Here is a 16,584-nt window from a genome sequence, read left to right on the forward strand (position 1 = left end):
AGAAACCCCAATAGAACTAGGCGGTCATCTAATAGAAAAGGGAATGAGTGAGTGACAGCCACGATGTTCATGACACCATATGGTATAAACTCATTTGCTTTTTATTATTAAAGCTGTTTGAGTTTTTCTTTTCCCTCATTCTTTTCTTCTTTTTCACTTTAGGGGCTGCTGCACCAACCAAACGGACAGGCATTCCAGCGCCCCGGGAGCTTTCTGCTGCAGTCCCAAGAGAGAAATCCGTGCAGCGTGGATCCTCCAACCCCAGGAAATCGGTGTCCAGTCCAACTTCTTCTAGCACACCCACGCCCACCAAACACCTGAGGACCACCTCCTCAAAAGCCAAGCAAGAGAATGATGCTGCAGAGAGGGCGGGGCTCGAGTCTCACGTCCGAGAACTTTTGGCAGAAGCCAAAGCAAAAGATAGTGAAATCAACAGGCTTCGAAGTGAACTAAAGAAATGCAAAGAAAAGAGAGACTTGACCAGCGAAGAAACTGGTGCTTTGGACCAGAATGTAGATGCCATACCTTTGTCATCAGGTGACACAGAGCCTTTGATAAGAGCCCTTGAGGAGAAGAACAAGAGCTTTCAGAAAGAGCTTTCTGATCTACAGGAAGAAAACCAGTCCTTGAAGGAGAAACTGGTCTACCTTGAGCAGTCACCAAACTCCGAAGGAGCAGCAAGTCACACGGGTGACAGCAGCTGCCAAACATCTCTAACTCCAGAGTCAAGCTTCGGAAGCCGGTCTGCGAATCAGCTTTCAGGTGAAATAGATGAGTATAAAAACCACATACATGAGAATGCTTTAAGGACATCAGATTCTTCAAGTAGCGATGTTACCAAAGCTTCCTTGTCGCCAGACGCCTCCGATTTTGAGCACATCACAGCAGACACTCCCTCTAGACCTGCATCTTCCAGTAGCAACCCCTTTAAGGGCTCAAAGTGTTCCACCACGGGGAGTTCTCCCAACAATGTCAGTGAGTTGTCTCTGGCGTCCCTTACGGAGAAGATCCAGAAGATGGAAGAGAATCAGCACAGCACAGCGGAAGAGCTGCAGGCCACTCTGCAAGAGCTGTCAGATCTGCAGCAGATGGTGCTGGAACTGACAGCCGAAAACGAGAAGCTGGTAGACGAGAAGACTCTTCTGGAGACATCCCTTCACCAACATCGAGAGAGAGCAGAGCAGTTGAGTCAGGAAAACGAGAAGCTGCTCAATCTTTTACAAGAGCGCGTCAAGAGCGAAGAGCCCAGTGTCCAGGAAGGGAAGATCCTTGACCTGGAGCAGAGATGCGCAGATATTCTCGACCAGGGTCGCTTTGAAAGAGAGAAGCTGCTCCTCATCCAGCAGCAGTTGACCTGTAGCTTACGGAAGGTGGAAGAGGAACACCAAGGAGCGTTAGAAATGATTAAACACCTGAAGGAGGAAAACGAGAAACTGCGTGGGTTTCTAGAACTGGAACGACACAATAGCAGTGTGGTGGCCAAAACACTGGAAGAATGTAAAGCCGCCTTGGAAGGGCTAAAGATTGAAAACGGATCTTTAAAGACTCAGTTGGAGAGCGAGAAGCAAAAAGCCGGAGGAAGCAGTCCCATGCCACAAACAGCAGAGAACTGTGAAGTTCAGGAATTGTTGAAAGAAGCTCGAGCTGAGAAAGAGCAACTGGAACTGTCTTGTACGGAGCTCAAACAAGAAGTACTAAAGGCAAATGGTGAAATTAAACACGTGTCGAGCCTGCTAGCCAAGGTAAGAAAAGATACTTCTTTACCAGCACTTGATCATCCTGGTTAGATTTCTCTCATTGGTCTTTAAATTCATAGAGCAGAAAGAACCGTTTGCTCAATCCATTTCATTCTTCAATCCAGCATTCAAGTTGAAGACTGATTAGATTCCAGATAGATGGATGTTGAAGATACAGAGATGAAACACCCAAACGTGTGACTACTGACAGATGCACACGTAGTAGAGACATAGGGGACCCAATTCGCGATTTGTATGTAATGATCAGGAATGTCATCGAAGACAGCCCAAAGTCAAATGCAGAGCAGGAAGATCCGCTGTGGCTGAGTTGATTCCGTTCTTGGCCCCCCTGGGGGTAGGTGCCAAAGTAGACCTGTGCTCTAGGTTTTCAGTGCCTGAGGTTTCCGAAGTACGTCACCAGATCTTTCATCTGGCTGTACTCAAACCTCCAACCTTCCCATTTGCAGCCTAGGAGCACCAGGGGAAATCTATTTCTGAATCAAAGTCAGCCCCTGAACTGCTGTGGAGCACAGTTCTTCTCTTGACACACACAAGGCCAGCATGAGTCAGAACTGATTTGATGGCAGAGACATGTATATGAGTATCTCCTAAGTTAAAATGAAAAGAAAAAAACCAATTTTAGAATCATCCTCTTCAACTTTTTTTTGCCATGAACATTTTTAGCATAATCTTCTCATTAAATATTCTTCAGATGATACCTTCAGGACCAGGGGTGTGAGGGGCGATGCTGGGAGGGTGGAGGGTGAGTGGGTTGGAAAGAGGGAACTGATTATAAGTATCTACATGTGACCTCCTTCCTGGGGGACGGACAACAGAAAAGGGGGTGAAGGGAGACGCTGGGCAGGGCAAGATACGACAAAATAATAATTTATAAATTATCAAGGGCTCACGAGGGAGGAGGGAGCGGGGAGGGTGGGAAAAAGAAGAGGACCTGATGCAAAGGGCTTAGGTGGAGAGCAAATGCTTTGAAAATGATGAGGGCAAAGATTGTACAGATGTGCTTTATACAATTGATGTTTGTATGGATTGTGATAAGTTGTATGAGTCCCTAATAAAATGGTTTTTAAAAAACAGGAAAAAAAGATTTAGAGCCTTGGGAACCCTATATAGGGTTGTTATTGGTTGGACTCAACTCAAAAAAAAAAAAGAAAAGAAAAGAAAACCTTAAAAGCCAGATAGAAACTAAAATCCAGACATGTTGCCACTGACTTGATTAAGACTCATGGTGACACCATGTATTCCAGAGTAGAACGCCATAGGATTTTCTTGGCTGGAATCTTCATGTGATGGCAACAGGTAAGTAATCTTTATGGAAGATCTCCAGGCAGGCCTCTGTTTTCCATGGTGCCTTGGTGTGGCATCAAACTGTCAACCTTTAGATTAGCAGACCATCACAAAATCCAGTTAATATAGCTATTTCATAGTTTGCTCCCTCCCTGTTGAATATCTATTTCATAGTTTGCTCCCTCCCTGTTGAATATCTATTTCATAGTTTGCTCACCCCCATTTTAAACATTTTTCTTCTTTGGGCCCTTCAATATCACAAGTGCTTGTTTGTCTAGCTCTCATTATTTCTTTAGGATAAATTCCCAGACGTTGACTTACCAAGTGAGATGGAATGAGCATTTGAAAGATTTGCAGCACACGTAGCCAGACTGCCTTCCAGAACGATTATGTCGATTTGTTCTCTAGTAATTCATGATAGTGCTTGTTTCTGAGCCTTTGCCAGCACCTGATATTAAGTTGTTATGTCATTAAAATCGCTTAATCATTTCCTTTTGTTTTCTTTTCTTTCTTTTTCACTTAGAATGACTTCTTTCATTACTTTAGCAATCCTTTAATAAGCCTGGGATTTTGTCATCTGATGTAAGACTGGTGGTGATCATGGCAATGGTATGATATCCTGCCTACCTCACAGAGCAGTGCTGAAAAGACAGAAAGATATGACTTCCTGTCTCCTGTTTCTTGTGGACTCTGGGCGCATGATGGAGGGAGCAGCCAGAGGGAGAGATTAAAAGATCTTCCTACGTTATATCAGGGGTTGTCACTATTTCAAGAAGCAAATTATACCAGGAGCACCCTGAGAGATATTCCTCCCTGCTTTACCTGCCTTAGTTCCAACACAATTCTGGAATTAGGCCCTGGTGGTCGTAATGATGATGGCAGTGTTGGTTGTCCATCACTGTGTGTGTTCTAAGTTCATATGTGTTTCATCAAAAGTCAAGAAGCAGTTTGATTACAGGACACTAGCCAGGTGGTCATTTAAATGGTGCATTGATAAAATTACAGCCTTGTATTGGGTTTTAATATCTTGAGAAATAAACCCCTCTACCAAAAATTATTCTTAGGGGTCCCTGGGTGGTGCACATTAGAAAATCAGCTACTAATACTCCTATATTCAGCAGGGAACCCCGGTGGTGTACTGGTTACTAATTGAACTGCTAACCACAAGGTCAGCAGTTCGAAGCCACTAGCCGCTACTCGAGAGAAAGATGAGACTATCTGCTCCTATAGAGTTACATTCTCAAAAACCCACAGGGGAAGTTCTACCCTGTCTTATAGGGTCACTGTGAATCGACTCCATGGCAGTAAGTTTGGTGAAATCCCCGTGGAAAACGATTCTACTCTGATACACCTGGATCATCATTAGTCAAGGCTGATTCCTTAAGCAGTTTCCTTCCCTCGCCTGTGCAATATTTAGCCTCTTGCCTGACCTTGCAGTTCTGCCTCCGTTTGTCTTATCTCTGGTTGTTTAAGCAGCATTGAATTAAACACATGTATTCTTGAGAAATATTTCAACATCTTAAATAGCATATTTTTATTATAAATTACATATTTATTACCAAGCCCTTAGAAAACACACCAAAAACATAAGAAGGAACTCCCCCCCAAAAAAACCGGTATCCCCCACAAAAGCTATGTGTTTAAATTTTTTTACAAAACAACCTTATCACATTCAAAGTACTCTCCATCTCACTTAATACATTTTTAAAATCTGTGATTCTATTCTTGGAAACGCTTTTCAAAGTCAAGTCCTCTGTTTGGGTGGCTGACAGCACCTCCCTCTTATTTTATTTCCTTCACCTCTTCAGCGTGGTCCGATCACTGTCCTTTCATTTCCCCCTTTATTCTCGGAAACAAAAAGAAGTCCCCAGGAATGAGGTCAGGTGAATCAGGTGCACGGGGCAAGAGAGGCATGCTGTTTTTTGCCCAAAACTGGCACACTGAGATGGCTGCGTGAGCGGGTACATTGTCGCGGTGGCAAAACCAGTCCCCCATCTGCCACATATCAGGCCTTTTTTGTCGCACACTGTTACACAATCTGTACAGAACCCCTAAATAGAAAAGTAGATTAACAGTGTGAACTGGTGGAACGAACTGCAAATGCACTATGATGTGTTTGTCTGCTTGGGAAATTGGCAGACGTCCAGAACATGGTTTGTCATCTATTGACATGGCACCATTTTTGAAATGAGAAACCCACTCGTACACTTGAGTTTTTCCCATAGCGCTGTCCTTGTAAGCTGTGTTCAACATCACAACAGTCTCTGTGGCAGTTTTTTCCCCAAGCAGAAACCAAATTTCACAGTTGCACACTATTCTCTTAAATCGGCCATCACAAAAAAACAAGGTTCGAGTGAAACTGGTTTTACGAAAAAATTCACTGTGACCAGAGAGAACCTTCCCAGGCGATGCACTGACTCAGAATGATTGCTCGATGCTCATATAGCAGGGGTGTGGGGGAGATGTGTACTAAGAAAGCTCCACTCTGCCCAGTGCAAGTCCAGGTTTTGGGGGGTACCCCCTAGTATAGAGCAACAAGTAATAAATTGCCATTAATCTCATTATTTGGAGAAAAGTACTGCTAACATTTTACTTGCATGTTCTTTCAGACTTTTTGTTGTTGTTGTTCAGTTTATGCATATTTTAGCATGCTTACAGACTTGTGTTTACAATTACAGTATTTACTCTTCTTATTTAGGAGAAATGGGAGAATGATGTAGCCGTCTGGTTCTGTAAAGATTTACAGCCTAGAAAGCCCAATGCAGGAGTTCTCCTCTGCCCTATTATAGGGTCACTAACAGTTGGAAATCAACTGTGTGGAAACAGGTTTAGTCTATCCAGAAGAAGAGAGTAGGCCATCTTCACAGTCCATACATACAAATCAGCTGGATTAATTCTACTGCTAATCTGTTTTCTGATTGATTGATTGATTTCTTCTCCTTATTAATTCTATTACTCTGGAGTCGTTGCTTTCTGTTTCTTTGTTTTGTACATTTCTTTATTCTCTACTTATAACTAATTTTGTGAGCTTGGGTAGGCAATTCTTCTCAACACTTTACAACACATTGTATAGTGTTGTATTGAAGAGTGATGGTGGAGGGATCCTGGTCTTGGTCCTGATTTTAAAGGGGATGCTTTTAATGTTCTTCATTAAGTTTGATGTATGTTCCTCTCAGTAAGTTATACAAATATTTGCAAAGAAATGGTGTGTTCACTTGATTTTAAATATAAGGCAGAGGGTTAGATTTTTCTGCATCTACTGATATGATCTCATTATATGCTTTATCTTATTTTGTTTGTAGCAACAGATTTTCTAGTGTTAAATCATCCTTGAATTCCGGAGTTAATCCTAAATGCTGTTTTCAATTGTATCACTTGCCATTTTTTTATAAAACTACCAAATAATAGCCACTGTCAATGATGTCAAAGAGACACTAATGTTACCAAGGAGATGGAGGGTGAGCCCCTTACATCGTGAGCAGGGCATTCATCTACTCACCTTCTTGGCAAACGGTGTAGATTATGATAAAATAGCAAGGTCACCTCTACAAAGGGGAACAGCCATGTCAAACCATACTCCAATTCAAGAGATTTACTAAGTGTCTATGTTTCCATTTTGGCTAATGACTTAAGCAATTCAGATTCTATTAGAAGAGGCTGAACATCCTTTTCATGGACTGGTGTTCTTTTTTCTTTGGGGAAGGATGGGATCTCTTTTTCAAAAAGTAAAGGAAAAATTGGTAGAACATTTAGAGTAATTGCATGAGTGTCTTGTAGGCTCTGTCTCCTGTATCTGTCTTCAGTTGCTTGCTACTGTTGCCATTCTTTCTGCCTTTTCAGATACACACCATGACCACTTTGCAGGCACGATGGGGCAGTACTCTCCCCACTTCCTCCCTGTGAACAGTTGACCTTCCTTCCCCTTCCCCTCCTCTTCCCCTTCCCCTTCCCCTCCCCTTTCCCTTCCCCTCCCCTTCCCCTTCCCCTCCCCTTCCTCTTTCCCTCCCCTTCCCCATCCTTTCCCCTTCCCCTTCCCCTTCCCCTCCTGCCTTCTGAACTTTATTCCTGGGCAAACGCTCCCTCCCACCCACCCCCCCCCCCCCCCCCCCCGCCCGGGCTCTCAGAGAGTTGATCTGTTGTAAGGACTCTGTAGTGGTATTCTAGCTCAGCTGTAGGGCTGTCCATCATTTGGATGAAAGCCATAGAGGCAAGTTCAGTTCCAGGCCTGAAGGGTAGGCTTGGGGATTGTATAAGTCTCTATCAGACCAGTAAGCCTGGTCTTTTTATGATGTTAAGATTCACATTTCTCTCCCGATCTAATCTAAGATCTCCTATTGTGAACGCTTTCAGAGTGCTCCGCAGTGGTAGCCAGACACTCTTTCTTCTGCTCTTTGGTTTACAGGGGCTGGCATTCACAGACCTTTGGACCAATTGCTTCCTGTGTCTTTGATTCCCTGTCACTCTGCTCCAGACAGGGAGAAGCGAGAAGAAGCTACATCTTAGAGGGCTACTCACATCCTTTTTTTTTTTTTAAATTTGGCAGCTTCTATTATGAGTTGTTTTTTTTTAATCGTTTTATTAGGGGCTCGCTCATACAACTCTTATCACAACCCATACATACATCAATTGCATAAAGCACATTTATACATTCATTGTCCTCATCATTCTCAAAACATTTGCTCTCCACCTAAGCCCCTGGCATCAGCTCCGCATTTTCCCCCTCCCTCACCTCTCCCCCCTCCCTCATAAACCCTTGATAATTTATAAATTATTATTTTGTCATATCTTGCCCTGTCCAATGTCTCCCTTCACCCACTTTTCTGTTGTCGGTCCCCCAGGGAGGAGGTCACATGTAGATCCTTGTAATTGGTTCCCCTTTATCAACCTACCCTCCTTCCACCCTCCCAGTATGGCCACTCACACCACTGGTCCTGAAGGAATCATCCGCCCTGATGCCCTGCCTTTCCAGTTCTTATCTGTACCAGTGTACACCCTCTGGTCTAGCCAGATTTGTAAGGTAGAATTGGGATTATGATAGTGGGGGAGGAGGAAGCATTCAGGAACTAGAGGAAAGTTGTATGTTTCATTGTTGCCACATCACACCCTGACTGACTCATCTCCTCCCCATGGCCCTTTTGTAAGGGGATGTCCATTGGCCTACAAATGGGCTTTGGGTCTCCACTCCACATTATGATAAAATTTTTTGTTCTGATGATGCCAGATACCTGATCCCTTCAACACCTCATGATCACACAGGCTGGTTGTGCTTCTTCCATGTGGGCTTTGTTGCTTCTGAGCTAGATGGCGCCTTGTTTACCTTCAAGCCTTTAAGATCCCAGATGCTATATCTTTTGACAGCTGGGCACCATCAGCTTTGTTCTCCACATTTGCTTATGTACCCATTTGTCTTCAGCGACCTTATCATAGAAGTGAGCACACAGTGATATGATTTTTTGTTCTTTGATGCCTGATAACTGATCCCTTCAGCAACTCGTGATCACACAGGCTGGTGTGCTTCTTCCATGTGGGCTTTGTTGCTTCTGAGCTAGATGGCCACTTATTTACCTTCAAGCCTTTAAGACCCCAGACGCTATATCTTTGATAACTGGGCACCATCAGCTTTCTTCATCACATTTGCTTATTCACCCACTTTGTCTTCAGTGATTGTGTCAGGAAGGTGAGCATCATAGAATGTCAATTTAATAGAAGAAAGTATTCTTGCATTGAGGGAGTACTTGAGTGGAGCCCCCAATGTCCTTCTGCTACCTTAATACTAAACCTATAAATATATGCACATAGATCTATTTCCCCATCCTCATACTTTTAAGACCCCAGGCACTAACCACCATAGCAGGTAGCACACTGTCTTGGTGGGGTGTTTTACTAATTGGCAATAGTGCCCTCCAAGATTATGGTTCGGAGTCCCCAGGCCCAGCAATTCATTCCTTCAAGTTGTTTGGTTATGGCTAGGAAATTTCCATAACTCTGCTTGCTATATGTTTTACTGTGCTGGACTACCAGCAAAACAAAGAAATCTCTCTTGGAAGAATTATTGCTCCTTATGAGCAAGGTATGGAGATTTCATCTCACATTTTTTTGGACATGTTATCAGGAGAGATCAGTCCCTGGAAAAGGACATCATGCTTGATAAAGTAGAAGGGCAGCGGAAAAGAGGAAGACTCGCCCTCCATGAGATGGATTGACCCAGGGGCTACAACAGTGGGCTCAGACCACAAGGGCAAGAGTGGTCCTGGACTGGGCAGTACGTATTTTATTCTTTTGAGCTTAGGGTGGCTATGAGTTGGAACCAAACTGATGGCACCTAACAACAACACCTTCTCAGGACATGTGGTAGACGTCCCCAGCGATGCAGTTTGGGCCCAGACTTTTTTGTTGTTGGGAGTTTTAGGCGACCTGATTAGTCTCTTTTTTGTGCATTTATTCAAGTTGCTATTCCTGTCTGTGCTAGTTTAGGTTGTGCATTTATTCAAGTTGCTACTCCTGTCTGTGCTAGTTTAGGTTGTGCATTTATTCAAGTTGCTACTCCTGTCTGTGCTAGTTTAGGTAGCTAGCATGCTCCTAGAATGTGCTCGTTTCTTCTAGGGTTGCAGATGTGTTGGAGTGCAGGTCTTTTGATTTCTGCTGCTTCCATTGCCGCAAACCCCATTTCATTTCCATGCTGATGCCATTTGCATCTTCGCCTCTGTTCCTGTTAGATTTCCCAGGGGGACGCCGATTTTATTAATCCTCTCAGAGGCACCAGCTTCTCATTGATTTTTTTATTGTTTTCATTTCTGTCCTAACCTTTTTTTTTCTCTAGTGACCATAGGCTTTTTTGATGCTCTTTGTGCATCATTAAAGATTCTGGGATTAGGTGTTGATTTGGATTCTTCTTAAGAAAAAACAAAAATTTTTCATAATGAATTGGGTGGAAGTTAATGGAGAAGATGATCAGTTTTGCAGTCAACAGTTAACCAAATCTCTCAAAGTTTCCAACTTTCTTCTTTTTTGATATGTGTACTTATTGCTATAAATTACCCTCTAAGCACTGCTTTTACCATGTCCCAAAGGTTTTGTATGTTTTCATTTCATTCTCATTTGATTCAATGAATTTTTAATTTCATTTTTCATATCTCATGTTACAAAGTAGCGGGTTACACATTGGGCTGGTAACCATAGGTCAGCAGTTCCAACCCAGCAGCTTCTCTGTGGGAGAAAAATGAGTGTTTCTGCTCCCATGAAGATTTAGAGCCTCAAAGCCACGGGGGCAGTTCTCTATCCTAGAGGATCATTGTTGATGATCATTTGCAATGAGTTTGATGTTGGTATTCCCCAGTAATTTGTTTGTTTGGGCGGGGGCATTAAACTTATTTTTAAAAATCATTTCATTGGGGGTTCATACAACTCTTATCACAATCCATAGATACATCCATTGTGTCAAGCACATTTGTACTTTTGTTTCTCTCATCATTCTCAAAGCATGTGCTTTCTACTTGAGCCCTTGGTATCAGCTCCTCATTTTTCCCCTCCCTCCCCACTGCTCCCTCCCTCATGAACCCTTGATAATTTATAAATTATTATTTTGTCATGTCTTACATTGTCCAACGTCTCCCTTCACCCACTTGTTTGTTGTCCGGCCCTCAGGGAGGGGCTTATATATAGATCGTTGTAATCGGTTCCCCCTTTCCACCCAACCTTCCCTCCAACCTCCTTGTATCGCCACTCTCATCACTGGTCCTAAGGGGTTCATCTGTCCTGGATTCCCTGTGTTTCCAGTTCCTATCTGTACCAGTGTACATCCTCTGGTCTAGCTGGATTTGTAAGGTAGAATTGGTATCATGATAGTGGGGGAGGAGTAAGCATTTAGGAACTAGAGGAAAGTTGTATGTTTCATCATTGCTATACTACACCTTGACTAGCTCGTCTCCTCCCCATGACCCTTGGGCATTGGGTCCCAACTCCACACTGCCTCTCATTCTCAATGATATGATTTTTTGTTCTTTGATGCCAGATGCCTGATCCCTTCAACACCTCATGATCACATAGGCTGGTGTGCTTCTTCCTTATGGGTTTTGTAGCTTCTCAGCTAGATGGCCACTTGTTTACTTTCAAGTCTTTAAGACCCCAGATACTATAGCTTTTGATAGCCAGGCATCATCAGCTTTCTTCACCACATTTGCTTATGCACCCGCTTTGTCTTCAGTGATCTTGTCAGGGAGTTGAACATCATGGAATGCCATCGAACAAAGTGTTCTTGCATTGAGGGAGTACTTGAGTGGAGGCCCAATGTCCATATGCGATCTTAATACTGAACCTATAAATATATGCACATAGATCTATTTCCTCATCATCATATATAAATATGTTTACATGTGTACATGCCTGTAATTAGACCACTATAAATGCCCTTTGCCTCCTAGTTCTTTCCTCTATTTCCTTTTACTTTCCTCTTGTCCCACTATCATGCTCAGCCTTCGTTTGGGTTTCAGTAATTCCTCTCATTACATTGCCCTTGGTCAAGCCCTACCAGGCCTCTTACACCCTCCTTGTCACCAATTTTGGATCACTTGTTTTCCCTGGGTTTGTTAATACCAGTTCCTTTCCCCCGCTTCCCTGTCTCCCATGTGCCCCCCAGAACTGTCAGTCCCGATGTTTTCTCCTCCGGATTGTTTATCCAGCCTATCTTATCTAGATAGACCTTCAGAGATAATAATATGCACAAAAACAAGACAGAACAAAACAAAATAACAACAAAAAACCAATGACATAAAAGAAAAGCCTGTAAATAATTCAAGGTCTGTTTGTTGACCTTTCTCAGTGTTTTCCAGTCAAGTCTGATTGAGTGACACATTGCACGCCCTTAGTGTTTTGGCTCCGTGTGGTGGCGTCAGATCGGGCACAGTTCCCACACTGCCTCCAGTGTTGTTCCCTGTAGTGCTGTTGGTCAGTGAGGGATGTCTTGTCTCGTAGTGGGGCCGGCCATATGTCCTCTCTGTGCATTGGCTGCTCTGAGCAGGGATATCATCCTCAAGGCTTGGTGGACCAGGATGTGCTCCACTCTCTCTTCCTCCCTCTTCATTTGCTCCCACGTGCCCCGATCAAACATGTCCCTCTCCTTGAGCTGTAGCTTGAGTGCTGTCCTCTGAAGTGAATTCTTCTGGGGCGAGGGATGGCTGTTCACATAGTCGGGATTGGGGCCGGCCCCTCCCCAGGAGTTTTTATGAGTTTCAATTTCTATGTATTTAACATATGGCATGTCTTGAAGAAAATTCCAGGTGCTCTGGAAAAGTATATCATGTGCTGCTCTTGGGTGAAGTGCTCTATCTCCATGAAGTCAAGGTTGTTGATTGTGATTTTAGTACTTTTGTGTTCTCATGGAGTTTCTTTCCCTTCATTCTATCCTTCATCAAAAGCACTGTGTAGAAGTCTCCTGCTATTGTTGTCGAGTTGTCTGTTTCTCCTTCGATCCTGTAAGAATTTGATTCATTCGTCTTTTAGACTCTTTCATTGGGTGCACAGATATATATGATGGCTATGTCCTGTTGTTTAATTGATGCTTCAATGATATAATATCACTATATAATATTAATATAGATAACATCACTCTTTGTCTCCTTTTGCTGGATTTTGCCCTAGAGTCTACTTTATCAGAAACGTGTACTACCGCTCCTGCTCTCTGAGTGGCATCAGCTTGATTTTTGTTAAGGCTATGTTTGTCTTTGTGCCTGGGGTGTATCTCAGCAGATTGATGAGACTGTTTTTAAAAACCCATCATGCCACTCTCTGTCTCTTCACTGGTGTGTTTAAACTATTTTCATTGAGTGTAATCTTTGATAGGTCTGAATTTACTGCTGTCATTTTGCTGTCTGTTTTTTGGTGGTGGTGGCGGTGCTGGTTTTCTTTATTCGGCACCATTTTCTCTGCTGAGTGTCTTTTGTTCATGGGTTTTCTCGTTAGTTTCTTCCAAAGCATACAACATGAATGTGCCAGAGAATGCCAGCTAAAGACGTAGAACAGAAATGTGCATGTACCCAAGCTTGAAAAGTGACATACCGTTTCAACTCCTAAAAAATTTAAATATACAAAGTAGCACTAACCGTGAGAAAATCATGCACCAAAAAGACCTAACAATGGCTTAAGTGGCTAGATTTTGCCACACTTAACGTAACATGTTAAAGCTTCAAGTTTCACTCCCATCCCAGAGAGTAAAAATAATCTCCCACTTGGTGTGAGGTTACCCTTTGAAACGTTTTCCAAGAGTATTTCTGTCCCTGGGACTTTGAGCGTGTATTGACCGCGTTCCTGGGTGGCACAAACAGCTTGCTCTCAGCAGCTCATGGAGACGCTGGTGTTCACCTCCACCCAGAGGTGCCTCAAAGGACCGGTCTACACGTGTGCCTGCTTCTCCATCAGCCAGTGAAATCCTTAGGGACCACAGCAGCCCGATTATTGGCCCGGATGGTGGCCCTGAAATTGTACAGGACTGGGCAGCATTTTGTTCCATCGCTATATATGGGGTAGCATGGGCAATTATATGTTGGGCTGCCAAGCTCAAGGTCAGCAGTTTGAAGCCGCCAACTGCTCTGTGGGAGAAAGATGAGAGTGTATACTCCCAGAGAGAGAGTTACAGTCTCTGAAATGCACAGGGGTCGTTCTACTCTACCCTGTAGGTTCACTGTGAGTCGTAATTCGCTGATGGCAATGAGTTTTCAGTTTTTGAGTTGAGTACAAGGTGCTGACCTGAGCAGAGTGTTGTTCATCGCTTACCAGCAGGGGGCGCTGCTTCATAACAGATACGAGGTGGAGGCAGCTGCACCCAGCAGCCACGCCAGTTTTCCAGGTTTGAAAAACTGGTCTGCTCATATGTATAGGAACATAGCAAAATAACTCCAGCTGTCTCTCTGCTTTAAGAAGGTGTGCACGATCTGCTCACTTAGTCATTTACAAATCTGTATTTCCCTTAGTCAAAGGCTAAGAAGATAGAAACTGCCCAGTAAAGCACATACCAAGAGCATTCTGTACTCCTGTGTTAATGAACTGACTGCTAGTGGGTGGGGGCTTTCTGTTCTAAAAACTCCACAAAATAAAACTTTTCTCCTCCCTCCCCCCAGGTGGAAAAGGATTACTCTTACCTCAAGGAGATCTGTGATCATCAGGCAGAGCAGCTGAGCAGAACCTGCCTGACACTGCAGGAGAAAGCATCGGAGAGTGACGCAGAGATAAAAGACATGAAGGAAACCATATTTGAATTGGAAGATCAGGTGGAACAGCATCGAGCCGTCAAGTTACATAATAACCAAGTCATTAGTGAACTGGAAAGTAAGTGACCTAGCACTGCCTTTAACGTGGAGTGGGATACAGAGAAAAAACAATAGCTGTAACTACAGAAAGGTGTGTAAGCCTGTATGCTGCTGGGGGGGAGGGGGTTTGAAAAATTCCTACTTTTGAGAATGGCCTGCCATCTTTCAGGAAGGGTTGCACTAATGAAAGACTGAGTCGTAAGTCTTTTCAGCTAAATTAGAAACTGGGCAGCTTGGGGAAAAGATGGTTGGGATCATGGACTGCCACAAGTCGGACATGAGTCAGCCATGTAGGGTAATTACGAAAAAACAAGCCAAACGCAGGTGCATGTTTGAAGATGTTCTCTGCCCTGTGCATGAGCCAGGCTACTGTTAGTGTCTAGAACAACCTGACTGAGTTTGAGGCAATGTGTTATGACACTTAAATTGTGACCTTTTGATTGCTCACATTGACTTTTCCAGAGGACAATCCATAGTTTTTAGAGGGTTATAAAAAAGAAACTGTTCACCAGAGCCCTGATAGAGCAATAGTTGAGTGTTTCCATGGTAGAAAGATGTGGTGGTTGGCTTCCATATAGATTTCAGCTTAGGAAACCCTGGGGGGCGGTTCTGTTCTGTCTCATGAGATCACAGTGAGTCAGTTCTGAGTCACCAGTAAACAGCAACAACCACAACCACACAGTCAGCGAATCCTAAAAATGCATCATCTTTTGGATCTCACAGGGAAAAAGACGGATGCAATATGTCAGCTGGGTACCCACGGTGTGTGCTCTTGGTCTCTCACTGAAAACAATTCCAACATGTGCCCTACTGATGGGAGGAGATCAGATAGCTAGATGGTGAACACTTAGTTCTGAAGAAGTATCGGGATATGGTTTATTTATCAACTCATTCCTGGTTACGAATAGGGAAAGATATTTTTTAAGAGGCTAGACATTGCCTGCTGTGTTGAAATAAATAAGCCTTATCAAATGATCTCCCATGATGTATTTCGCACTTGTAGTAAAGGACAATGAGTGCACGAAGCCTGTAGTGTCACAAGCCATCACTCAAAGTAGCTTAATCAGCTGTCCAGAAAGTTCTCCAACACGCATAGTCTACACTTTGATGAATTGGTGAGCACCTGAGTTGCTGGTACATGGCCCGTTCTTTATTAAAAGTGATATGTCAGACTGTTCTCAAAAGCCATCCTCAAGAATACGGTAGACAACCCAGATGTACATTTCTAAACACGGTAACATACTTTAAGGGAAATAAGTCAGGAGGAGATGTTCTGGTTTTTTTGGGGGGTGGGGGGTTGTGTTTTGTTTTAGTGAAAATTTTCCTCTTGAGAATTGATTGGGTGGTTCCCAGCTCTTGAAAGTCGGCAGAGGCATGTGAAGAAACTCAGTGTATGACTACTCTCCAGAGCAAATTTTAGGCCCACTCCCTCACCATAGTTATTTGTTAGGGATGTTAAAGTTTAATAATAATCATTATTAGTTACATTAGGAGATCTTTTAGCAACGAGATCCTGGTCTAAACCAAGCATTCCATCCCATGAGATCCTTGAGAGAAATGGACAGAATAATCGAGGAGGTTTTGCAGGGTTTTCTCAGTCTGTAGCACAGTTCCCAGACAGGGTGTTACAGGATACCTCAGCCACTGGAGTAGGACCACATTACTTCTTAAAGCTTCTCTGACTATTCTAATTCACTTCCTTCGTATACCGTGACTGCTCCAGAATAGACTGGCACCCCAGAATAATTGTAACTAGGAAAATAACATGATCTGATTTAAATGACTGATAGCAAGACATGGGGAACAACTTTAGTGGAGACAAGAGAAGTGAGATATGGAAAATGCTTTTCACTAGAGAAAAGGATTCAGGCCACTTTAGAGTCTCTGAGTGGTGCAAATAGCTACACACGCAAATACTGGCCAAAGATTTTTGGTTCAGACCCACCCAGACGTGCCCTGCAAGTCAGGTCTGGTCTGCTTCCCAAAGGCCAAGGCCTTGAGACCCCAGGGAGAAGTTCTACTCTGCACCCACTGGGTGCCCTGAGTTGGAATCCACATGCCACTGGCAGCCATCAAGCCACCTCTGAAAGTGCTTTCAGAATAAGTCCAGGCTCTCCTTACCTTGGGAGACTCGTTGCAATCCAGAGATTTGAAAAGCTCCCTAAGTCATGCTGATGTTTAAGAACCACTGTCCAGACGCTGGTCTAAAAGATCACTGTTGCAATCACTAGTCATTTCCTCTA

At 43.5% G+C, this 16,584-nt stretch overlaps 1 protein-coding gene across 4 annotated transcripts in view; it reads left to right on the forward strand.

Moving 5' to 3' along the window:
* Positions 1 to 16,584, forward strand: part of SPECC1 (sperm antigen with calponin homology and coiled-coil domains 1) — a 286,549-nt gene that overhangs the window by 148,052 nt on the left and 121,913 nt on the right. For all 4 annotated transcript variants that reach the window (XM_075561007.1, XM_075561008.1, XM_075561010.1 and 1 more), the window contains 2 exons: positions 163 to 1,742; positions 14,153 to 14,360. In XM_075561007.1, coding sequence (XP_075417122.1) covers positions 163 to 1,742; positions 14,153 to 14,360 — 1,788 coding nt within the window. The remainder of the gene's footprint in view (positions 1 to 162; positions 1,743 to 14,152; positions 14,361 to 16,584) is intronic.

The sequence above is a fragment of the Tenrec ecaudatus genome, chromosome 10 (genome assembly GCF_050624435.1).
Source record: "Tenrec ecaudatus isolate mTenEca1 chromosome 10, mTenEca1.hap1, whole genome shotgun sequence".
In the NCBI taxonomy this organism is placed as follows: Eukaryota; Metazoa; Chordata; class Mammalia; order Afrosoricida; family Tenrecidae; genus Tenrec; species Tenrec ecaudatus.